Source organism: Hypanus sabinus, chromosome 12 (genome assembly GCF_030144855.1).
Source record: "Hypanus sabinus isolate sHypSab1 chromosome 12, sHypSab1.hap1, whole genome shotgun sequence".
In the NCBI taxonomy this organism is placed as follows: Eukaryota; Metazoa; Chordata; class Chondrichthyes; order Myliobatiformes; family Dasyatidae; genus Hypanus; species Hypanus sabinus.
In genome coordinates this window covers 83,787,109-83,811,687 of record NC_082717.1, presented here as the reverse complement: position 1 = coordinate 83,811,687, position 24,579 = coordinate 83,787,109, and the positions used below count along the sequence as shown (strand labels likewise).

General features: G+C 43.6%; 2 protein-coding genes across 8 annotated transcripts in view; one reads left to right on the top strand and one right to left on the bottom strand.

The window, feature by feature from the left end:
• Positions 1-2,704: 2,704 nt before the first annotated feature.
• On the bottom strand, positions 2,705-17,100 carry LOC132403071 (cytochrome c oxidase subunit 7A2, mitochondrial). The gene is made up of 4 exons (XM_059986335.1): positions 16,949-17,100; positions 10,699-10,788; positions 3,779-3,863; positions 2,705-2,914 (listed from the first exon to the last, which is right to left on the bottom strand). Exons 1-4 carry the CDS (start codon positions 16,976-16,978, stop codon positions 2,859-2,861), a joined length of 261 nt encoding a protein of 86 aa, XP_059842318.1. The 5' UTR covers positions 16,979-17,100; the 3' UTR covers positions 2,705-2,858.
• Positions 17,101-17,219: 119 nt separating this feature from the next.
• LOC132403066 (ribonuclease T2-like) overlaps positions 17,220-24,579 on the top strand; it is a 34,706-nt gene continuing 27,346 nt past the window's right edge. Inside the window, exons 1-3 of one of the 7 annotated variants that reach the window (XM_059986312.1) lie at positions 17,220-17,411; positions 20,601-20,836; positions 21,702-21,893. The gene's annotated coding sequence lies outside the window, so the exon portion shown is untranslated. Of the gene's footprint in view, positions 17,412-20,600; positions 20,837-21,701; positions 21,935-22,017; positions 22,267-23,491; positions 23,682-24,579 lie in introns of those variants that run through there. The other 6 variants (XM_059986310.1, XM_059986311.1, XM_059986314.1 and 3 more) reach the window with 6 other exon arrangements.

Genomic DNA, 24,579 nt, shown 5'->3' with positions numbered 1-24,579 from the left:
CCCTTTTGTCCTAGGGATTAACCTTCTGAACTTTCTCTGAGCTGCATTCTTGCAAGTATATCCCTCTTAAATAAGAACAATAAATCTATAGTGAATTCTCCAAACATAGCCTCACCGATGCTTTGTATTTATTACAAGACCTTTTTATACTCCATCCTCTTCATAATGCAGGTTAATAAACTATTTGCATCCTAATTACTTCCTGTAGCTGCATGGTAACAATGAACATCAATCACTGGGCCATTATTATATGTTTAAACATCTACTTTTCTATTCTTAGCATCAGAATCAGGTTTATTATCACTGCCATATGACGTGAAATCTGTTAACTTAGTAGCAGCAGTTCAATGCAATACATAATATAGAAGAGAAAAACAAATAATAATTTGGGTGGAGGTTAGGTACAGGAAGGGGTTAATAACTCTACTGGGTGTTTTTTTTATAGACCACCCAATAGTAACAGGGACATCAAGGAGCGGATAGGGAGACAGATTCTGGAAAGGTGTATTAATGATAGGGTCATTGTTGTGGGAGATTTTAATTTCCCAATATTGATTGGCAGCTCCCTAGAACAAGTGGTTTAGATGGGGTGGAGTTTATTAGGTGTTCAGGAAGGTTTCCTGACACAATATTGTATGTAGATAAGCCTACAAGAGGAGAGGCTGTACTTGATCTGGTATTGGGAAATGAACCTGGTCAGGTGTCAGGTCTCTCAGTGGGAGAGCATTTTGGAGATAGTGATCACTATTCTATCTCCTTTACCATAGCATTGGAGAGGGATAGGAACAGACAAGTTAGGGAAATGTTTAATTGGAGTAAGGGGAAATATGGGGCTATCAGGCAAGAACTTGGAAGCATAAATTGGGAACAGATGTTGTCGGGGAAATGTACAGAAGAAATGTGGTAAATGTTCAGGGGATATTTGTGTGGCGTTCTGCATTCCAATAAGACAGGGAAAGGACGGTAGGGTACAGGAACCGTGGTGTACAAAGGCTGTTGAAAATTTAGTCAAGAAGAAAAGAAAAGCTTACGAAAGGTTCAAAAAACAAGGTAATGCTGAAGATCTAGAATATTATATGGCTAGCAGGAAGGAGCTTAAGAATAAAATTAGGAGAGCCAGAAGGGGCCAAGAGAAGACCTTAGCAAGCAGGATTAAAGAAAACACTAAGGCATTCTACAAGTATACGAAGAGCAATAAGGTAAGACATGAGCAAGTAGGACCAATCAAGTGTGACAGTGGAAAAGTGTGTATGGAACCGGAGGAGATAGCAGAGGTACTTAATGAATACGTTGCTTCAGTATTCACTACGGAAAAGGATCTTGGCGAATGTAGGAATGACTTACAGCAGACTGAAAATCTTGAGCATATAGACATTAAGAAAGAGGATGTGCTGGATATTTAGAAAGCATCAAGTTGGGTAAGTTACCGGGACCGGATGAGATGTACCCCAGGCTACTGTGAAAGGCGAGGGAGGAGATTGCTGAGCTTCTGGCAATGATCTTGGCATCATCAATGGGGACTGGAGAGGTTCTGGAGGATTGGAGGGTTGTAGATATTGTTCCATTATTCAAGAAAGGGAGTAGAGGTAGCCCAGGAAATAGTAGACCAGTGAGTGGTTGGTAAGTTGATGGAGAAGATCATGAGAGGCACAATTTATGAGCATTTGGAGAGGCATAGTATGATTAGGAATAGTCAGCATGGCTTTGTCAAAGGGATTTATCTGATACCTGTTTCCCCCAGTGCCTGGACCTTCATAAATACCATTAATCTAGACACCAGCTCATTATCTCTGCTGAGTTAATCACTGTATATATTACAACCATAAATGGCAAGATGCTGATCAAACAGAAAGGGAATCAGCAAATGCTGCATTGTGATGTTAAATGGAGTTATTTCCTGCGTCGCTTGCTGCTTAATCAGCTTCAGTCAATACTTAAAGGGTAATGTGTCTCTGTTACAATTATCAAACAGCTAGTCGAGTCGCCTCTTCATGCTGTATTCAATCCTACTCTCCCGGTTTTTCTGTTTCCTGAGAGAGAAAAAGTTGCTTGATGTACTCTGGCGATATTTGTGTGGCTTGTGTTGTCCCTGACTGCCTGGTTTTCCTCCTGGTGCTCGTTTCCTTCCATAACCCCGAAGTGTACGGCTGAGTCAACGGGTCAGTGGCCAATTGCCATTGGTGCACAAGTCAGTGGCAGTCTCAGGGAATCGATGAGAGTGTGGGGTTGTGGGAACTGGATTAACGTAGTATTGGTGTAAATGGGTTTCTTATAGTCAATGCTGACAAGGTAGGCCAAAGAGCCTGCTTCCATTTTGTGTGACTCAATAACCAGAGGGTGAGACCATATTTAGATTCCCCCCACCTCCACCTCCCAGATGCCATTGCTGGATTTGAAGTCAAAATCAGGAGTTAGCAACAGCAATGTGAGCACAACGCTATCAGATTGTCTTCAAATCTTGCCTGGTTCACTAATCTCTCAAATCTTTCATCTGGTTAAGGGTAACCAGGGACAGGCCACAAGTGCCAGTAGAACGCACTGCACAAGTGAATAACAGCAACCATTTCTGACTGCCATGCAGCTAGCCAGACATACAAATACACAAGCTTTAAAATAAAAAAAAACAAATTGAACTCACACTATGGTTAACTTAGGCACTTTAACAGAGATTTAGAAATTCAAATGAAATTGTGACAAACAAGTGTGTAATTAATCACTTTATTTGTTATATAAGCCATGTCAAATAAGTTACTGTTCCCATAAACCATGAACAGCCATTCACAAGATCAGATCCCTGAAGAGTTACAGTATACATAGTTAGACAGGGTTGTGGAATAAAACATGTTTGCGAATGGACGTTACTTCTTCTTAGGCAGGGCAATGTTGAACAGTTGGTAGACAACATAAAGCGCACCTGACATAAGGGAATAAAAAAAAGTCACATTTCAGCATTTACCATTAGACATACAATAACCACTCCTGCTCAATTTAGCATATGCAGTCTTCTGCCAAGATTTGAAGAATACACCTCCCCTCACCGCTTTCCCACCAGATCATTACTCTAATGTCCAACTGGTCCTCCACTTGGGGTTGGGCACTGGGTTCTGGATGAGTAAGCCAGAGAATAGTATCTCACCATCCTGCTAATGAAACGTCAATCCCACTCAGTGACAATCCAGAGACAAAATACACCCAACCCAACATATATGGTGCTCCATATTCCACCTCCAAGCCTGGGCACACTAATTTCATAAGAAACTATTCCTACTTCCTTTCCTCATTAGCATCTGAAGACTAAACATCCCAGGTTAAAAAAATCATCGCCTACTTAGTTCCAGGTACGTATCTCTGAACCTGGGTCAAATTAATAATTTGCATGTATTCTTTTGAGACAAATTTTACAATTGGTTTTTACCAAACAACAGTTAATGGCCAGTAAAAAAAAATATTTCATCTTCATCTCCCACTCCAGCACAGGTAATCTCATCCCCAAGTTACGGGTCATCACTGGGTCACAGGATCCACAATCTCTGGAACAGCAGCAAGTTGGCTGTTCATCCTTGAACCAAACCACACATTTGCAACGCTGTTTGGCATTCTGTGGCTGTACAGAAAAACAAAACTGCCCAGCCACTGAATGCCAGGCAGGGGTGCAAATGTGTGGCTCCAAAACCAAACAGCTCATTCCTGTTCTCATGACTTTACCTATTGAGGTGAACAGGGACCCATGACTTTACCTGTTGAGAATCCAGAAATTAAAAAAGTACATGAGCCTCACCTCCAGCCGTGAGTGCCATGGTTAGCCTGTAGAGCACAGCATCTCCAGTTCCTCCTTTCAAGTGAACTGGGATCCCATTGTCTGCCTGTAACAAAAAAAAAATGGGAATCAAAACTCCCCAATGCAACTTGCACAGAAAGACCCAACAACCCAAACCCAATGCTGCCATTTTCTGGTTTTAATAGAAGTGACTCAAATTCCCTACCTACTAGCTGTGAAAGCACATTGCAGGCAAAGACATCCAAGGTTTGTTTGGGGAAAGTTATTGGATCAGTCAACAGGTGGAACATAGAATCCCTAAGAGGAAAAAGAGCATTCTGCACAAGGAACAAACAAAACACTGGAGAAACTCAGCAGGTCAGGCAGCACCTATGGAGAGGAATGAACTGTTGACGTTTCAGATCATCCGGATCTACACATCAGGCCATTGCTCAAATGGTCAGCAAGGCAGAAATGAAGGGATGGTTGGCTCACAAGTACAGAAAGCTTGGAGACAGTGCGAGAGGGAGGATAGACAAGTGATAGAGAAGGGATATGCTCAGACCAATGGTTTATTTTAATGCAAGAAGCATCATGAACAAAGCGGATGAGGTTAGATCGTGGATCAGTACTTGGAGCTATGATGTTGTGACCAGTACAGAGACTTGGATGGCTCTGGGGCAGGAATGGTTACCAAGTACTAGACTTTAGATGTTTCAGAAAGGACAGGGAGGGAGGCAAAGGAGCTGGGGGTGTGGCACTGTTGATCGGAGATAGTGTCACAGCTGCAGAAAAGGTGGATGCCATGGAGGGATTGTCTACGGAGTCTCTGTGGGTGGAGGTTAGGAACAGGAAGGGGTCAATAACTTTACTGGATGTTTTTTTATAGGCCACCCAATGGTAACAGGGACATCAAGGAGCAGATAGGGAGACAGATTCTGGAAAGGTGTAATAATAACAGGGTTGTTGTGGGAGATTTTAATTTCCCAAATATTGACTGGCATCTCCCTAGAGCAAGGGGCTTAAATAGGGTGGAGTTTGTAAGGTGTGTTCAAGAAGGTTTCCTGACACAATATGCAGATAAGCCTACAAGAGGAGAGGCTTCATACTTGATTGGAAAACGAACCTGGTCAGGTCTCTCAGTGGGAGAGTACTTTGGAGATAGTGAACACAATTCTGTCTCCTTTACCAAAGCATTAGTGAATTGGTTCATTTTGGTAGGTCAAATACGATGGCAGAATGCAGTATTAATGGTAAGACTTTTGGCAGTTTGGAAGATCAGAGGGATCTTAGGGTCCGAGTCCATAGGATGTTCAAAGCTGCTATGCAGGTTGACTCTGTGGTTAAAAAGGCGTATGGTGCAATGGCCTTCATCAACTGTGGGACTGAGTTAAAGAGCCGAGAGGTAATGTTACAGATTTGGACCCTGGTCAGACCCCACTTGGAGTACTGTGCTCAGTTCTGGTCGTCTGACTACAGGAAGGATGTGGAAACTATAGAAAGGGTGCAGAGGAGATTTACAAGGATGTTGCCTGGATCGGGGAGCATTCCCTATGAGAAAAGGTTGAGTGAACTTGGCCTTTTTTTCCTTGGAGCGACAGAGGATGAGAGGTGACCTGATAGAACTGTATAAGATAATGAGAGGCATTGATTGTGTGGATAGTCAGAGGCTTTTTCCCAGGGCTGAAATGATTAGCACAAGAGGGCAAAGTTTTAAGGTGCTTGGAAGCAGGTACAGAGGAAATGTCAGGAGTAAGCTGTTTTTTTTAAAAAACGAAATGAGCAGTGAGTGCATGGAGCTTAGAAAAATAGAGGGCTATGGGTAACCCTAGGTAATTTCTAAAATAAGTAGATGTTTGGCACAGCATTGTGGGCCAAAGGGCTTGTATTCTGCAGTAGGTTTTCTATGTTTCCATGAAGGCATGCATTGTTACAACGAGGACAGTGTGGGAGAGAGAGGTTGGCACAGAAGCTAAGGAAACAAAGGATTTTGATGTCAGTACAGAAAAGCCAATGCAATTAGATTAAAGCACCAAGATTAATGGAATCACCAAAGATCTGCAGATGCAACACACACAAAATGCCAGAGGAGCTCAGCAGGCCAAGCAGCATCTATGGAAAAGAGTAAATGGTCAACATTTCGGGCCGAGAATGTTGGCTTTCATTTCCAAGGAGCCTGGAGCAGAGAAGGACGAGGAGATTTGCAAAGATATTCTCAATGGAAAATTCAGAGGCCATTGATGCTGGTAGATGGTTGAAGAGTGAGGCAGATCAGATTTTAGAGTGGTAAGATTAATAAAGATATGAAAATATAAGAGTAACCACAGATCAGCTCTATTCTAACCAAGAGGCTTTAAGCTCCAAAGGTGTTTTGCATTTGCTCAGGACAATATTGAACAGGAACTGCTTCAAACCATCTGCTCAGCTTTGCCTGAAGCGTAACCACTGTAACACAGGCATACTCATCGCTCTGTATCCGTATGCCTTGAAGCCTGCCATTATAACAAACAATTCAATCAGAAAAACAAACTCATTCTTAAAGCAATGAAGCATAATGCAGCCAAGGTTTAGAAACAAGACACCGCAGAGTTTCTGCTACATCCAAATTAAATATGAAGCCCTTTTAAATAAGACCAAATAATCCATCAGGCAGTCTTTGGAGGGCATCCTGTTCTTCTCCATGACCTGACTTCAATTATCTCTTCCTGAAAGTCAACCCAATATGATTAGCTGAAAAAACCGCCACTCATTTTCCACAATAATCCAGATTAAATCAACTGTAATTTGGGTTAATCTGGATGGATTGAGGAAGGTGAGTGGCCTGTGACACAGACATCACAGGCAAGGTCACTCATTATTGCATTTGTGGTGGTGGCAAGCCAGCTCCATGCTCCCTATACCACATCACTAATTCTGTTTTCCTATCCTCTCCCCAGATTTAATCACCTGGCCTAATCCCACTCCAATTCTCCTAAACACACTTCTGGACTCTCTCCTCACAATAATTTGAGGACCAAATTTAACCACGTAGTGTATACCTCCCCAAACTACTTCTCCCATTTCAGACTGTCATGTTATAGTTCCCTTGGAGAATATCCCTGCATACAGAGTGTAGGATTACATGAAGCTCCACAGCATAAAATGTTAGCCTTATTTTTCCACCTGACAATTCGGTCATCTTCTGTTTTTATTGCAGAATAGTCTTGTGCACTACAGTAGAGGAACAGAAAAGCATGGAGCATTCAGAGTGAATCTTCATCCCTGGAGGAACTGCTTCTTCTCACTATCAGGAATCACAAGGCACATGATGGACTTGGTTCCTGATCTTTATTGTTGTTTTTCATATTGCATCGTCAGCTGAAGAACAGAGTTCACACAACCCAAGAATTGCCAGCAATGCCATTTGCTTAAAACATACAATTGCACAACACAGTCACGGCTCTTTGGCACACCAAAGTTATATACACCCTAACACGCTTCCTGACTTTTTACACCGAATGAAGATAACCCTGCCGCAAGATTTTAACCATCTTATCCACTTGTGTTGTCACTTTCAAGGGGCTATGGACTTCCACCCCTAGATCCCTTTGTTCAAAGGTCATTAGGATCCAGCCATGATCTATATATAGAGTTGCATGGTTACCCCATTAACAGAAAACCAACTTCACACAAATCCTCACATAAATATTTAAAACAATTTTTCAAGAAAGGAGTTATAAAATGGTGTCATGAACAAATGGGTTGAGTCTATATTCTACTAGTTTAATTAAGGGTAGTGTTATGGCAAATATTTGAAGAAATTAGTGTATGCAAAGCAATATGATACGGTTAGCTGCAGAAAATGGATATTTCTGACTGAAGAAAAAATGGTTTAAAACAATTTTCAGAAACAAGAGTTATGAAACCCTCTTGCACTTGATGTTCCAAAATATTTGTCACGCCTTTAGTCATCCTTACAATTCAAGCTCTGACACACCCTTTTCTTATTCCTCATTGCAACAGTCTCTCCCTGGAGAAAATATTACCCCTTGTTTTAATGTGCTTGCCAACTAGGAGAGCCCCAGAATCCAGAAAGAGGCCAGAGCATACCCTGCGAGTTAGTTAATTCTGACTGGTACTGGAATAAATATTGAACACATCTGCAATTTAGTGGAACAAATATTTAACATTTCTAGATTAGCATTTTACATGCTCTATGGTCTCAACAGTATTGCATAAACCTCCCTCTTGCAAATCCAGTCCAAGACACAAGACCTTAACCATCTGATCATAAGTGAGAAATAACATGCTTTTGTTGGGAAACATCCAAACGCCTCCAAAACCAGAATAACTTGCACAATTTCCTCCAAGCACTATTCAAACTTCTCTTAACTCTGTCACTGTACCTCTACGTGAACTCCCTTACTCAAACTAGATTGTGTGGTGCACTTGCAGGAAACACTATTAATATCCTCTGTACAGAAGGATCAAATAGACAGTTATATTCCAGGATGAGGGCAAATCTCTACAATTGGGCCGAGGCTCAAACACAGCTCCAATAGGACACAAATATTGCGATATCAACTCTGTGCCTGGCAACTTGATGAGATCTGACTTTTCTCATTGGAATGAAACAAAAATGCAATTCTACACATCCCTGGGATCTGCTGCCATCAGAAGAAAGGTACAGGAGCCCCAGAACCCACCCCACCAGGTTCAGGAACAGTTATTACTCCTCAGTCATCAAGCTCATGAACCAGTGGGGATAATTTCACTGCCCATCACTGAACTGTTCCCACAAGGACTCTTCATCTCATGTTACTGATATTTATTGCTTAGTTATTATTATTTCTTTTTGTATTTGCACAGTGTTGGCTTTTGCACATTGGTTGGGGTGATCATTCTTTGATTCTATTGTGTTTCTTGCACTTACTGTGAATACCCACAAGAAAATGAATCTCAGGCTTGTATATATTGACATACATGTACTTTGATAATAAATTTACCCTGAGCTTTGAATTTAGAGAACTGCTTTTTCTGGATTAGGATTAGTGATCTTTGTCACAAAATGCCCAATAGAGACAAGCACTGGAAAGCAAAGGTTAATTGGCAGGATAACTGCACAAAAGGGGTTAGAGGTAGACTATGCTGCTGCATGAGGCATTAAAGAGTTAAAATGCATTAAATCAAATTCTGTTTTACTAACTCTCTGAAGTGATCGACACTTATGAATTTAGAGATAGTTGAACATAGTCCAGAAAGGGGGAATACTCTTCACTGCGGGGAATTGAAGAGAATTTTGCTAGCCCTTAGTTGGCACATGGCAACACTGAAGAGCACGTCAGTGCCGTTGGTTAGTCAACTACCAATACTACTCATGGACATGCAGCCAAAGTCAAGCAACAAATCCACACCTTAACTACTGACCGTAGTTCCAGCCAACAATGTCTGTCAGAAGCCCAAAACCAATTCAATTCTTCACAAAAAGTAGGAGATAAATCAAGAATTCACTTTGGAAGAACGGATAGGCTGTAAACAAGTATACGAGTTAAACATATTGAAGCTTAAAAGCTGCAATACCCAAGTGTACACTAATTGGATTTAATTTTTGTTTACTTCAACCATTTCTAGTTTGCAATCATCCTTCCAGAAATTAGGTAAAAACCTGTTCTGCAACTAATCTGTATCTAGTTCCTGTGGTAAGCTACAAGAACATAAGAAATAGGAGCAGGAATACCTTTGCAATTCAGAAAGATCACGGCTGTCCTGGCCATGGACTCAGCTCCACCCACCTGCCTTCCTCCCCCCACTCCAATAACCCTTAATTACCCTGCTGTACAAAAAAATCACTCACTGGATCCTAAATATATTCAATGAGGTAGCTTCTACTGCTTCCCCAGGTAAAGAATTCTACAGATTTATTACTCTCTGGGAAAACCAGTTTCTCTTCAACTCCATTCTAAATCTATTTCTGCAAATCCTGAGGTTATATCCCCTAGTTCTAGTCTCACTTGCAGCAGAAACAAATCTCCTGCCTCTATTTTATCTATCTAAATTTCATGTTTCTGTAAGGTCCATGCTCATTCTTCTAATTTACTTTCATAATCTCTCTTCCCTTTCTTTTTTGCTTCATTGCAGGATTGCTTTCTCCTATGTGTTTTAACTACCTCAAAATGATTTAAGCTACACCCTCAAGTTGGAAACCGTTTATCAAGTATGTTCCATGATTAAAATATTTACAAATTTTTAAATTACTTTTATTGATGAAACCACTAAATCTCAATTTTTGGATGCAGTTCCATTCACAGATTTGCAAATAAAGTGACAACTTAAAAAAAAGCTATCATCCTGGTAAAATGTGCAATTATGGGCCACAGTAACTTGAGACCAACTAATCTGTAGGGATTTTCCATTGGCCTCATTCTGAAATCCAAGTCCAAGCGTGGAACAGCAAGGGAGATCAGGTCACAAGAATTCCTGAAACTTCACTATGGTCGCTGGTAGAAATGGACAATTCAGCACTTTAAAGAACAACTAACTGAAAATGTGTCATTAAAAAAGTGCAGCATTCATGCAAGAGATGATTTAGACCTATGGTTCCCAACACTTTGCTGGGATTTACCTTACTCCCATCTAGAATTATCAGTTTTAACTATTTACTAAATAATTTATTGACCATTGTACCATGTGATTACCAGAATGTCTTTTCATGTTTCATAATTCATACAGAACAGTTTGATCAGCAGATTCTATTCCAACATAATAGTTTTCAAGTAATAATCAAGGTGCTGAACATTTGCTGGCTCAATCACAGGATGGTGCATTAAGATCCACTCCATACCACCTTCGATAATATGCGTACAACCTGGAAAAACTAACAATTATTGGCAACGTAACTGAAACCGAAAGGCAGGGCTCAGAGTTCCCAAAGAGCCCATCCTTATCACACACATACTGCTTACCTGAAAAAGTTTCTGCTTCTCAGGAACCCTATTCTCCAACCCTCTGCAAGCTGTGGAGCTGAAGGTTCGCCGTGAAAGCTGCTGGAAGGCCTGAAGAAAAACATCAAACACTCAAGTACAAAGAGCCTCAAGGGTGACCTCCAGTCCCTCAGTTACTTACTACCTGCTTTAATGACCCAGGAGTGAGTGGAGTACAAACTGAAGATTCATCAGCATTACAAAAATAGGCAGGACGGCATACAATGTTATTTGGATCTGACAACTAGGTCGGGTGAGTTTGCAAAACCTTGTCAAATTGAGTTTAATGTGGGAAAGTGCGATGTCATGCACTCCAGTACGAGAAATCCAAAGGTGGACAATTGTATAACGGCAAGAGATTGCAAACAGGTACAGAAGGATTTAGATGTCACTATGCATAAATCACAAAAAGCTGGCCAATGGCTGCCGTATAGTTGCGAAGATAAACGGCATTTTGGGAAGCATTAAAAATGTTTCACGAGTCTAAGGAGAGTGCAGCGGAGGGTTGGTCATGGGTACTGAACATACCTGGAAACCCTGACCTCAGGTGCATCAGGAAATACAATAAAACATGGGAAATGACAGCCTGATTGGCTATTGAGGAGGGTTGGCCAATGGAAGCCCAAGTACTGATAGCTAATCATGTTACCTGAAAATACAACTGAAATGAACTTCTAGAGACAGAATTGTTGACTAAATTGGGATAGTTCCCATTTGTCATTTTAATAGCAACTAGAGAAGTGGCAGCCTCTTTTAACACCACCTCTGATGTCATGGTTTGTGTGAAACAGTACTGACGACAACTGTTAAAACAAGGCGGATCAGGCAGGTAACCTCAGTTTAACAGCCCTTTCTGGCCAGTGAAGAAATCAGACAACAGCTGGAGGATGACAGTTGAATATGCTCAGTTAAATAAATTTGTCTGCTGCATAGTGACCTTAGTGGAAAGCTGGGAGACAGGAACTGGAACGCTGTAATAGATCTGGTTAACATTCTTTTCCATTCCCCCGTCAAATTTATCTTCACTTGGGAAGGCAGACAGTATACTTTTACCAGACTGCTTCACAGGTACATGCATAGCCCTATCATGTCACGGACTGATACCGCGAGCCCTTGATGCATGTACTCTCTCGCCTGATACACAAGTAGTACACATATCCATGACATCGTGCTAAGAGGATCCACCAAGGAAGGGGTAACTGAAGCCCTGGACACACTGGTAAGCCACACGAGGGGCTGAGGATGGGTGATGAATCCATAGAAAATAAAGCGGCCAAGCCAGACAGTCCTGTTTCCAGGTATCCAGGGGGTCTCAGGACATCAAGGAATCCCAGACTGGGTATGGAATAACGATAACAGAAATGACTACCCCCATCAATAAGCAAGGGACCCAAAGGTTGCTTTTGGGCTCCTGGAGGCAGCACATACCACACCTAATCACTTTGTTATGACCCTTATATACAGTCATGAGGAAGAAAGCAACTTTCGAGTGTTGTCCAGAACAACAGGTGTTCGAGGCTGCCAAGGAAACAGTGGCTCAGGCCCTGTGCCTGTCTCCTCGTTTACCTGGATTGTTCTTTGAGCTACAGGTATCCATCCGAAGATCAGAACACTGCTGTGTGGGGTTTATGGCAAAGACAGAATGGGGGTGAATACTCCCCTAGGGTTTTGGTCCCACATCCCACCTGACGCAGTTTAATGACGAACACCCAATGAAAGACACCTACTAGCCTGCTATTGGGAGTCGGTGGAGACGGAAACCTCCAACAAGGGAAGCAAAATCATTGAGACCTGACCTCCCTAGTACGATGTGGGTGCTCCACTAACAGCGTGGAGTGCGTGCAGCAAGCCTCTATTGTAAAGTGGAAGCAGTATGTTGCAGAACAGGCAAATAAGGGATCAGAGGGAGGTCAGCAAGTTACACAAAAGTGCCTGAAGATGGAAACTGTACCAAAAATACCAAACAGCCCCCACCCCCTTCTCACAAACTTTCAAACATGGGGTCACAGTTACAAGAAAAAAGAGCAATTTAAAATTGCTGCACTCAAGAGATTTTCCACAAAAGGTGGTGAATCTCTGGAATTCTCTTCCTCAGATGGCTGGAGGTAAATAAAGTTTTGCAAGATCAGAACTGAGGTTGTGGGGAACCTGCACAGGACTGTTCGGCCCTACCCTTCATGCTGAGGCAGACTTGGGGGACTGGATGGCTTGCTTCTGCTGCTTTGTGTTCTCATATTTAAATTGGGATAAACTTGCAAGTCAGGATGGTGCCATTCCATATACCTGCTGCTCTTTCCTTTTACGATGGCAAAGGATGCAAAGGTCAGATATTGTTGTTAAGTAATTAGTGTACTTTGTAGATAGGGAATTGTATGGGGCAAAGGAGACTGTAGCAAGTGTATTTAGGGTGGAAGTGATACTCAGCCTAGAGAGTTTGTCATTTGGCTTGCATTTTTCTCATGTGCACTGGAGGCCATTCATTCCATCAAGTCTACATGGAGTAAGGTCATCCACACATTATTTATCACATGCCCAAAAATACCACCATCTATTTAAAACTAAACATCCAACCATCTTTCATAAAGTTATACAAGTCTATAATATAAGGTTTTTGCTCCATCTCATGTAGGTATTGTACTGTGCACATCAGTATTTCAAAGTAATGAATGCAGTAAAAGGCAAGGAGAAAGGAAAAGACTTTCTAACTCAGCAGACAGACCAGGTGAGACTCAATGCTCAGAAAGCTTTAGTTTTTTTTTATATAGAAACTAAATAGTGAACATAAAATAAACAAAAGCACCACCAGAACATATAGCATTACAAGTTAAAACATCAAACAAGCATAAAGTAACCAGGAAGTAATGGATATTGATAAGCCACTGTCTCGGCCCCCGCAGGAGAACTGGCCTGGACTCCAACTGTAAAAATGGTAAAACTCAATGCTCACAATGAGCCTGAAAGCTGAAGACAAACTCTGGAGCCTGCACGTCACAAAATTTCACCAACGAGTTTCAGAGATACCTTGCTCTTCTTGTGAATAATTCTAGAGTTAAAAAAAATGCTACTTTGCTCAGCAAGACTCAAAGGTTATTTTAAACACCATATCATGCTGCTCTAATGCTCTAAAATGAGTTTTTAATCTACGGGGTTTCATTTGACCTGTAAATGTACTTCAAAATTGCTATGCATATTAAATACATGTTTTGATGCTATTTTCGTTTTTTTATCTTAAAAACTACATGTCCATGCCCTAATCTATTGCAAACAGAATACATTTAAACGTTATTCTTTCTATTTACTGTGCCAGAACATTTTAACTTGACTGCTAAATAAAACACAAAATGCTGGCAGAACTCAGCAGGCGAGACAGCATCTATGGGAGGAGGTAGTGGCGACGTTTTGGGCTGAAACCCTTCATCAGGAGTGAAGTAACGTGGGATGGTCGAGGGGGGGGGATAAAGTAGAGTTGGGAAGTGATAGGCTGGAGGGAAATGGGCTGGGGGAAGGTGGAGAATTATGGGAAATAAAAGAGAAAGAAAGGTGGGGCTGGGGGACGATTATAGTGAGGGGGGAAAGAGAGAAAGAGAACCAGACTAAAATAATAGATAGGGATGGGGGTAAGGGGTATCAATGGAGGTCTGTGAGTTGAATGTTCATGCTGGCAGGTAGGAGGCTACCGGGGGGGGGGGAAGATAAGGTATTGCTCTATCGACCTGCGTGTGGCCTCATTTTGACAGTAGAGGCGGCCATGGACAGACATGTCGGAGTGGGAGTGGTCTGTGGAACTGAAGTGTGTGGCTGCGGGGAGATCCCGCCACTGCTGGAGGACCGAGCACTGGTGTTCGGCCAAACAGTCTCCCAGTCTGCAGCGGCTCTCCCCAATGTATAAATGGTCACATCGGGAGCCCAGATACAGTATATCACCCCAGTGGACTCGCAGGTGAAGTGGTGCCTCACCTGAAAGGACTGTCTGGGGCCTATGAAGGTGGTGAGGGAAGAAGTGTGGGGGCAGTTGTAGCACTTCTTCCGTTTTCAGGGATAAGTGCCCGGAGGGAGGTCCGTGGGGAGGGATTGGGGGGGGGGGGGTGAATGGACAAGGGAGTCGCATAGGGAGCGATCCCTGTGGAAAGTCGAGAGTGGGGGGTAGGGGAAGATGTGGTTGGTGGTGGGATCACGTAGGAGGTGGCGGAAGTTATGGAGGATTATACGTTGGATCTGTAGGCTGGTAGGGTGATAGGTGAGGACCAGGAGGACTCTATCCCTGGTGGGCTGTCGGGGGGATGGGGTGAGGGCAGAGGTGCGTGAAATACGGGAGACGCGATGGAGGGCAGAGTTGATAGTGGACAAAGGGAAGCCCCTTTCTTTAAAAAAGGAAGACATCTCCTTTGTCCTAGAATGAAAGGCCTCATCCTGAGAGCAGATGCGGTGGAGGAATTGAGAGAAAGGAATAGCATCTCCCGCCTAGGTAGCCACCACTCCCACTCCGACATGTCTGTCCATGGCCTTCTCTACCGCTAAGATGAGGCCACACACAGGCCAATGGAACAATACCTTATCTCCCGCCTAGGTAGCCTCCTTCCTGCCAGCATGAACATCCAACTCACTGACCTCCGTTGATACCCCTGCCCCCACCCTTACCCCCATCCCTATTATTTTAGTCTGGTTCTCTTTCTCTCTCTCCCCCCAGCCCTACCTTTCTTTCTCTTTTATTTCCCATAATTCTCCACCTCCCCCCCCAGCCCATCACTTCCCAGCTCTCTACTTTATCCCTCCCCCCACTTCTTACCCCCCCCTCAACCATCCTCAATTTCCCATGTTACTTCACTCCTGTCTGGCCTGCTGAGTTCTGCCAGCATTTTGTGTTTTTTATTTATTTCCAGCATCTGCAGATTCTCTCGTGTTAACCTGACTGCTGGTGGGTGAAACAGTTTGGGAACATGATTGTTATAGGTGATACTGAAAAGGGGCAACCCATAGACAGGATTGATCATTTGTGGTCAGCGCTATCGAGGGAAATCATAACTGCCATCAATTTACTATTAACCAGAAAATTCAGACCATGAAGCCCAATAGTTCAAGTTCCTGGGTGTCAACAAATCTGAGGATCTATCCTGGGCCCAACATGTTGGTTCAATTACAAAGTCAGGCCAGCAGCTCTATTTCATCAGGAGACTTGGTATGACACCAAAGACTCATGCAAATTTCTACAGGTATTCTGGGGAGAGCTTTCCAATTGGTTGCATCACCTTCTGGTATGAAGGAATGACAGTGCATGATTGGAAAAAGCTGCATAAAGTTGTGAAGTCAGTCAGCTCCATCCTAGATAGAGGATATCTTCAAAAGGCAATATCCATAATTAAGGACCTCCATCACCGAGGACATGCCCTCTTCTCTTGGCTATCAGAGGTACAGGAGTCTGAAGATTCAATGCTTTAGGAACAGCTTCTTCCCCTCTACTATCAAATGCTTGAATGGAGTAACTCAATTTTTGCACTACTTATTTATTTTTAAATATATTTCTTATTATGATTTTATTACAAAACAACAATTTTCTCGAAATATGCCAGTGATATTAAACCCGATTCTGAACTATTGGCCATGTAGTGAGATTTATCAGAACACACTAGGGCTGCATCTGTTTTTCAAGAAGTCTAGTTAAGAAAGAATTGTTCTCCTTAAGAGAATGAAATTTGATAAGATTATTCAAGGGCTGTGACAAAATGAAGAAACAATTTCTTGTGGCAGATGGGTCTGCGACTAGAATTCACAACTTGATGTCATAAAAGCTAACTCCATTTCCGGGAAGGTTATTGGTTAAAGGAAAACATGGAGAAAATTTGCAAGCCGAAGTTTACCAAAAAAAAAGCTGAGGAGCGAGATTATTTAGGATAGCAGTACCAGAGGGCAAGGCCATCAGATAATTTCTGGCTGGACATCCTTCTCACCTGGTGGTCTGGGGTCCCAGCCTGTCTCCGGATATCGATATTGGTAAACACATACTGCGGCTATAGCTGGTAATCTACACCCATACCAGCAGCCTTGGCCCACCTTCCACACCAACGCCTTCGCCCCAGCTCCCCACCCATTACTCCTCGTCAAGGTCTTCCGACTGACCTTTCCACTTCCTCCTCCCCCCCCATTCCTTGCTGAGCCCGGGTCTTCCTCCCTGCTGCTGCTCCTCCGTTTCCCCTTCCCCTCTGCGGCCGAGCCGCAGGCTCCCCTCCCTCCTTACCCGCAGGCCGCGCATCGCCAGGCCGGTCATGTCGCCACAAGGAAGGACACACCGAGTAACCAGAATGCACCGAGCGGAGGAAGGAGGTGTCACGTGGGATCGGCACCCTGATCAGCTGAACGACCGTGTGACCTCTGCCGCGCCGAAGAGGGGGGGTGGCGTGACGTAATCCTACCCGCGATGCCCATTGGTGGAGGTAGAGTTCTGGCTCATCCAGGGACCCAAACGGTCAGTCCAGCGGAAACATTGCGTATTGCTTCCGGTTCGCTGTTGTCACAGGTACAGTACTGAGATCCAGAGGGGAACAACCTTCTGTTTTGCGATCCATGCTTACATGGAGGCAGTTAAAGAAAACAGAATGCAGCATTGACTGCGACCACACAAGATGCTGGAGGAATCCAGCGGGTCGGGCAGCATTTCTGGAGGGAAATGGACAAACTCACGTTTGTTGTCATTGGCACAGGTACGCGCGCGAAAGTTCCATGAAAAACTTACTTGTTGCAGCATCAAAGACACATAAATGATCATATACGACATTCACAGGAAGAACATAAAATAACATGGAAAGCAACTTCATTAGTACTGATGAAGGGTCTAGCCCAAACCGTTGACTATTCCTCTCCATAGATGCTGCCTGACTTGCTGAGTGCCTCCAGTATTTTGTGTGTGTTGCTCAACCTTGTGCTCAGAACATCGTTGTATTGGACAGTACTAGAAGGGAGGCAACAGAAAATTAAATAATAATTCAAAAAATTAACACAGATGCTAAATATATGAAATAAAACAGAAAGTGCTGCAAATCTTCAGCAGGTCAGGCAGCATCTGTGGAGAGAGGGAGAGACTGTGTTAATGTTTCAGAATGGTTGTCTTTGGTCAGAACTGAAAAATTAAGAACACAATAAAATAGCAGAAGTAGGCTACACAGTCTCTCAAACCTCCACCACTATTCAATATGATCATGGCTGTACTGCCCAGACCTCATGTCCTGTTCTGTGCTAGTTCCTTATAGCCTTCAATTCCCGTATCTTTCAAAAATGCAACTACTTCCACTTTTAAGAAAACAATGACCCTTCCTCCACAACACTGCTGTAGAGAATTCCAGAGCTTCACCTCTCTGCAAGAATTTCCTATGCACCTCAATTTTAAAGAAATACTTTAATTTTTGTTACTGCATTCCCTTAACTCGACTAATGGAAACATTATAACATCTGCCATGCTCTGCCCATTAAGGGCCTTGAACATTTCAAATAAGATCTCCCCTCATTTTACGGAACTCCAAAAATTATTGACATCATTTTTTTAGTCTTTTGTGATAGGACGACTCTCTCATCCCAACATATTCTTTCTTACCCAAGGCAAACCAGAACTATACTCCAATTGTGACTTTATCAGCACTCTGTTGTAATGCAACTATTTTAATATTCAATCCTTGTTCCTTCTGATTCAGCAACAAGGGTATTTGCAAAGGAGGTTCTATGCACATCTTAAAAGCTTACAAAAACTTTTATTGGAGTGATGCAAAATATACATATTAATCACTTCAAAAAACACTAAAGGATAATACACAAGGATCACATATCAACCATTGCCTGGGCTGATCTACACGGTGCTGGAGGAAATCCCAGGTGTGTGTGTGTGTGTTGCTCTCTCTCTCTCTCCCCCCCCCCCCACCTCCCACACTTTCTCTCTCTCTCCCTCCCTCCCTTGGTTATGACTTCAACCTAAAGCAGATTATCCCTGCACCACTTACACACTTGCAACCCCCTATTTTTCCGTGGTACCCAGTGGTACCTTCTCATCTATTTAGTCTTGACACAATTTAAAAATGGAGACACCACGTTTTGCAATAAAATCCGTTTCCCACTGTTATAAGGCAGTCACTTTATCCCTCCAGCAAGTCAGTTTCTTAAGCCCAAGGTGAGGGTGGAAAATCCTACAACACAACACAGAACTAGACTGACCAATTAGTTTACATTTAGCTGGAACAAACAGAAGTAGCAATCCATTTCGGAAACTACTTTTCTATCCACACGATGGAGGAATCAAATATCAATAATAGAAAAATTAATTCTCTCCTTATATCTGTTTAATTATAACACATCTTTTTCTAAACCCCAACCCCATGTGACAATAAAGGGCAATATGATATTTGCTTGTCCAACCACTTATTGAACCTGCCTGCCAACATCCCCTTGTACTTCTACAATTTTTAGCCTTTAGCCTTTAATTTAGCCTTTAAATTTAAATCTTTAAATTCCTCTTTTCAAAACGCATGGCCTCAGATTTTCTCACATTCAATGCCATTTTCAAGGTTTATTACCCACACACTCAGTTAATCAGTTGCCGTCACAGCAACTTGCCCTTTCACCTATCTCCATGTCATTAGTAAAGTCAGATACCTAATGCTCTGCCCCTTTCTCCTGATCATTGATACAAATCATAAATAGTTGAGGGCTGAGAACTGATCCTTGGGCAACTCCATTAGTTGTATCCTTCCAACCTAAAAGGACCTTTTCATTCTTTGCTTTGTCTTGTGCTAACCAGTCTTCAATCCTCTCCCTCAACGTCAGCAAACCAAAAGAGTTAACCCTTCAGGAAGTGGGGTGAAATACACAGACCTGCATATATCAATGGTGCTGAGCTGGAGAGGGCTGAGAACTTCAAGTTCCTTGGTGTAAGTATCCTGGTCCTGCCACGTGGCCAAGAAAGCACAGCAGTGTCTCTACCTCCTCAGAAAGCTAGAAAACTTCAATGTGCCCCTGACGACCCTCACCAGATGCACCAGCGAAGGCATCCTATCCAAGTGCGTCGCCGCACAGTATGGAAACTGCTCTGCCCAAGACCACAATAAATCGCAGAGTGACAAACGCAGCCCAGTCCATCCTGCAAACCAGCCTCCCTTCCAGTGATTCCATCTACGCTTCCCGGGGTCTTGGGAAAGCAAGATCCCCTCCCACCTCGATCATTCACACTTGCACACACTCCCTTCCATCAGGAAGGAGATACCAAAGCCAGAGCACACATACCACCAGGATCGAGGACAACTTATACAACGTACGAAGGGCCTTGGCCCGGATCATCGATTGTTTACCCTCCTCCATAGATACCGCCTGACTTGCTGAGTTCCTCCAGCATTTTGTGTGCTGCTCAAGATTTCCAGCATCTGCAGAATCTCTTGTGTTTAAATCCTGTTATAAAACTTTTGATTAGACATCTTATGTAATAAAGATGAATTCTTGATCTCTCAATTTACCTCACTGTGGCCCTGCACGGAGTTACCTAGCTGCACTGCACTTTCTCTGTAACAGTATATTCTCCATTCCGTTCCTCCTCTCCAGTACTGTCTCGATTTATGGAATAATCTGTCAGGGTGACATAGAAAGCTTTACCATTCTATCTCAATATATGACCCAAATCAAATAATTACCAATCCATGCAATTCTCCCAATACCATGTGCCCTGATCTTATGTGCCTTCTCTCTCCACGGACCCTGCAAGGCATCCTCACCTGCCAGAGATTCTGAAGATGCTGGCGGTCCAGAACAACAAAATGCTGGAGGGATTTGGAACGTCAGGCAGCATCTACAGAGGGGAACTGAGCCCTGAGGGAGGGTCCTGGCCCTAAACGTTGATCGATTATTTGCCTCCACAGATGCTGCCTGACTCGCTGAGTTCCTTCAGCACTCTGTGGGTGTTGTGGAGCAATCGGAATCACCGGCAGGTGTTGTGAAATCCTACCGTTGTCTGCCTGATTTGCAGCCCCCTGCCTTTGGACTACTGTTAGGTTAGACAAAGAGAGTACAGCCTTGGGAGAGACAGAGCAGAGCGAGCCTGGGAAGCTGAGATGTAAAACTCTGCTTAATGTGCGCCATGGACAAAAATAACAAGGTAAATTATCACCAATACACAGGTAAACATTTCCCCCTCAGCCAGTAGCACAGATTATCAAGTCATTTTTTGCCTCTTCTGGGGTCTTGCTTGGTTGTTATCGCCCACCTAGAACAGAACTGGTTAATCGACAATGCCTCTTCACTAAACAGATATCTGCGACAACAGGGGGTGTTTCTTTTTTACCAAATAATCACCCAACACAGGATTCTTTTTGGATGTGACTGGACCCACATATACTTCTGCAATAAGCCAACATTTTGAGAGAAATGGCTGCAAGTATTCTGATGAGGGGCAGAGAGGCAACTACCTTAGAACCCTATTCATTGCGAACAACTCCAGGCAGAACAGCAGCAAATTTCCATTTTGATTCAGAATCGGAATGGGGTTTAATATCACCGGCCTACGTTGTGAAATGTGTTGATTTGTGGCAGCAGTACATTGCAAAACATAATTATAAAAATACACGTAAGTTGCTATATAGTAATTCATATGCATTTTAAAATTATGTGCTATATATGCAGTGCAAGAAGAAAGCAAGTAAATGGTGAGCTCGCGATTATTGCCCATTCAGAAATCTGATGGTGGAGGGGAAGGGGTTGGTTGTGCAGAACCGACCCGAGATCACAAGTCAATCCAAAACCGGATTGTTAGTTGTTACTCCGGATCCGATGCAGCATAAAAACCACAGCAAATGTAAATATAAGACCAATGCACAGTGAACTATTGAGTGTGACCGGAAGGTAACTATCTCAATACAAACACTTGCATTGCAAAGAAGGTTAATTCACTTTTTCTCCTCTTTGGGGGAGAGCTTTATTCGCTGTTTCTCCCACTGACAGTGACTGTTCCCTTCGCTCTCCAGGTTCTTGCGTTGAGCCGGAGACTCAAATCACGATGAGGTGCCGGTGTGAGAGCCCCACCAAGTCGCATTCACAACCGTCCCGCGTTGACTGAAATCTCCGCCCCTCCCAGATTGACTGGAAGCTCACATTTCCGTCCCTCCCACCGAGCTGGCGGAATCAGCTCCTCCCTCGGCGACTCGTCCCGGCATGAGGTACGGATCAGCTTTCCCTCGTGACGGGACCTGCCGGCTGAGTGAGTAAACACGGCGCTTGCTCTGAAGCCCGGGGGACGGGTGGGGAATCCGGGAGCGGAGTGCGGCGGCTCGCTCCCGGGTTCACACTGACCCGATCGGGGCTCGCCGATGAGGAACCTGGGGCAAACCAGCTACCTGCGGGGAGCAGCAGCGGCCGCGCCTCCGGCACAGAGTCTGCCTGCCCTGTGGCTCGGGAGGGTAGGGAAAGCAGGAGGGCAGCGGTGACGGGGGGCTCGACAGGCGATGCTGTGGACACGGCCGGCAGTTTGCTTCCCAGGTGCCAGAGTCCGCGACCTTTCTGATCGCGGCCACGATAGCCTGAAAAGGGAAGGTGAGCGGCCAGAGGTCGTGGTACATATTGGTATTGTACCAGTGACATCGTTGGAAAAAAAGGGAGGAGGTTCCGAAAACAGGGTTAGGAGGGAAGCTGAGAAGCAGGACCTTAAGTGTAGTAATTTCGGGATTACTGTCTGTGTCACGTAACACTGAGGATAGGAATAGAGTGAGGTGGAGGATAAATGCGTGGCTGAAGAATTAGAGCAGGGGACCGCGATTCAGACTTCTGGATCATTGGGACCTCTTCTGGGGCAGGTGTGACCTGTACAAAATGGACGAGTTGCACTTGAATCCGAGGGGGACCAATATCCTGGCGGGCAAGTTTGCCAGAGCTGTCGGGAGCGGTTTGAACTAATATGGCAGGCCGAGGATGAGCCCGCAGGTTTACAAGTAGATGATGGGTGCAATATGAAGGATCAGCCACTGATTGGGCACAAATGCAGAAAGAGCGAAGAGCTAGATTGTACCACAGAGGCAACTTTAAAAAGGGCAAAGAATGCAGGACTGAAGGTGCTGTATTGAAATGCACGTAGCATTCGAAATAAGGTGGACAAACTCGAGTCGCAATTAAAGATTGGTCGGTTTGATGTTGTGGGCATCACTGCGTCATGGCTGAAAGAAGGGAGCTTTAACATCGAAGGATGTACTTTGTGTTGGGAGGACAGGCAGGAAGGCCTAGGCGGTGGTGTGGCTCTGTTGGTGAGAGATGAACTATATCTTTAGAAAGAGGTGACATAGCGTCAGAGAATGTGGACTCTGTGGGGGGGAGTTAAGAAACTGTAAGAGCAAAAAAAATATGGGAATCATATATAGGCCTCCACATAGTAGCCAAGATGTGGGGATGAGATTGCAAAGGGAGCTGGAAAGGGCATGTAATAAGGGCAATGTCACAATTGTAATGGGGGACTTCAATATGCAAGGGGATTTGGAAAATCAGGTTGGTGTCAGATCACAAGAGAGGGGATTTGTTGAATGCCTGTGAGATGACTTTTTAGAGCAGTTCGTGCTTGGGCCTACTCAGGGAAAGGCTATTTTAGATTGGGTGTTGTGTAAAAATCCATATTTTATTTAGGAGCTTAATGTAAAGGAACCCTTAGGAGGCAGTGATCATGATATGATTGAATTCATACTGAAATTTGAGAGAGAGAAGCACAAGTCAGGTGTATTAGTATCACAGTGGTTTATTCCGAATTACAGAAGCATGAGAGAGGAGCTTGCCCAGGGGGATTGGAGGAGGATACTGGCGAGGATGATGGCAGAGTGAAGTGGCTGAAGTTTCTGGGAATAATTCACAAGGCATAGGATAGATATGTCCCACAGAGGAAGAATGGCAGGGATCGGCAACCGTGGCTGACAAGGGAAGTTAAGGACTGCATAAAAACCACAGAAAGGACATATAAGGTAGCAAAGGTGAGTGGGAAGTTGGATGATTGGGAAGCTTTTAAAATCCAAAAAAAGGCTACTAAAAAGCCATAAGAAAAGATTAAATATGAAGGCAGACTAGACAATAATATAAAACAGGATACTAAAAGTTTTTTCAGTTATATAAAGAGTAAAAGGGAGGTAAGAGCTGATATTGGACCATTGGAAAATGATGCTGGTGAGGTAGTAATGGGGGACAAAAAAATGTAGATGAACTTAATGTATTTTGCATCTGTCTTCACTGTGGAAGACACTAGCGGTGTGCCAGAGGTCTGTGAGTGTCAGGGAGCAGGAGTGAGTGCCATTGCTATTACTAAGGAGGAAGTGCAAAGCAAACTCAAAGGTCTTAAGGTGGATAAATCACCTGGACCAGATGAACTACATCCAAGAGTTCTGAGAGAGTTTGCTGAAGAGATAGCAGATACATTGGTCATGATCTTGCAAGAGTCACCTGATTTCTGCTATGGTTCCAGAGGACTGCAAAATTTTAAACGTCACTCCACAAGGAAAGGAGGCAATTTTATGCTCTCTGTCAGGACTTCTGTTGTCCTCAGTGATTCCCTTCACTTCATCAAGGAACTGACCAAATTTCACTTCCACAGCCATGATTTTCCTTAATAACTGCCACTAGCTCCAAATATCCCCACTGCAACCCTGGCTTTGCCCCACCACAATTCTTTCCTCTCACCTTCTAAAACTAACTCGTTTTTCTATTGTTTTTCAATTCTTATGAAGAAGCTTGGATCTAAAATGTTAACTTTTCTTCCCCTTCTGCGTGCGCCTAGCTGAGTGTTTCTCATACTTTTCTGGGTTTTTTTGGTGAGTTTATTGTGATTTTTTTTATCAGTATTAAAGATGTGTGTGTGTTTCTATCAGCTTGCTTTGA

Bases quoted from the DNA above. Each gene is read 5' to 3' on its own strand.
- LOC132403071 (XM_059986335.1), bottom strand. From the start codon at position 16,978: ATGACCGGCCTGGCGATGCGCGGCCTGCGG. The intron at 10,789-16,948 runs GTAAGGAGGGAG...GTTTTTCTTCAG, and splicing joins TGGCGATGCGCGGCCTGCGG to GCCTTCCAGCAGCTTTCACG. The intron at 2,915-3,778 runs GTGAGGCTCATG...CCCTTATGTCAG, and splicing joins CATGGCACTCACGGCTGGAG to GTGCGCTTTATGTTGTCTAC.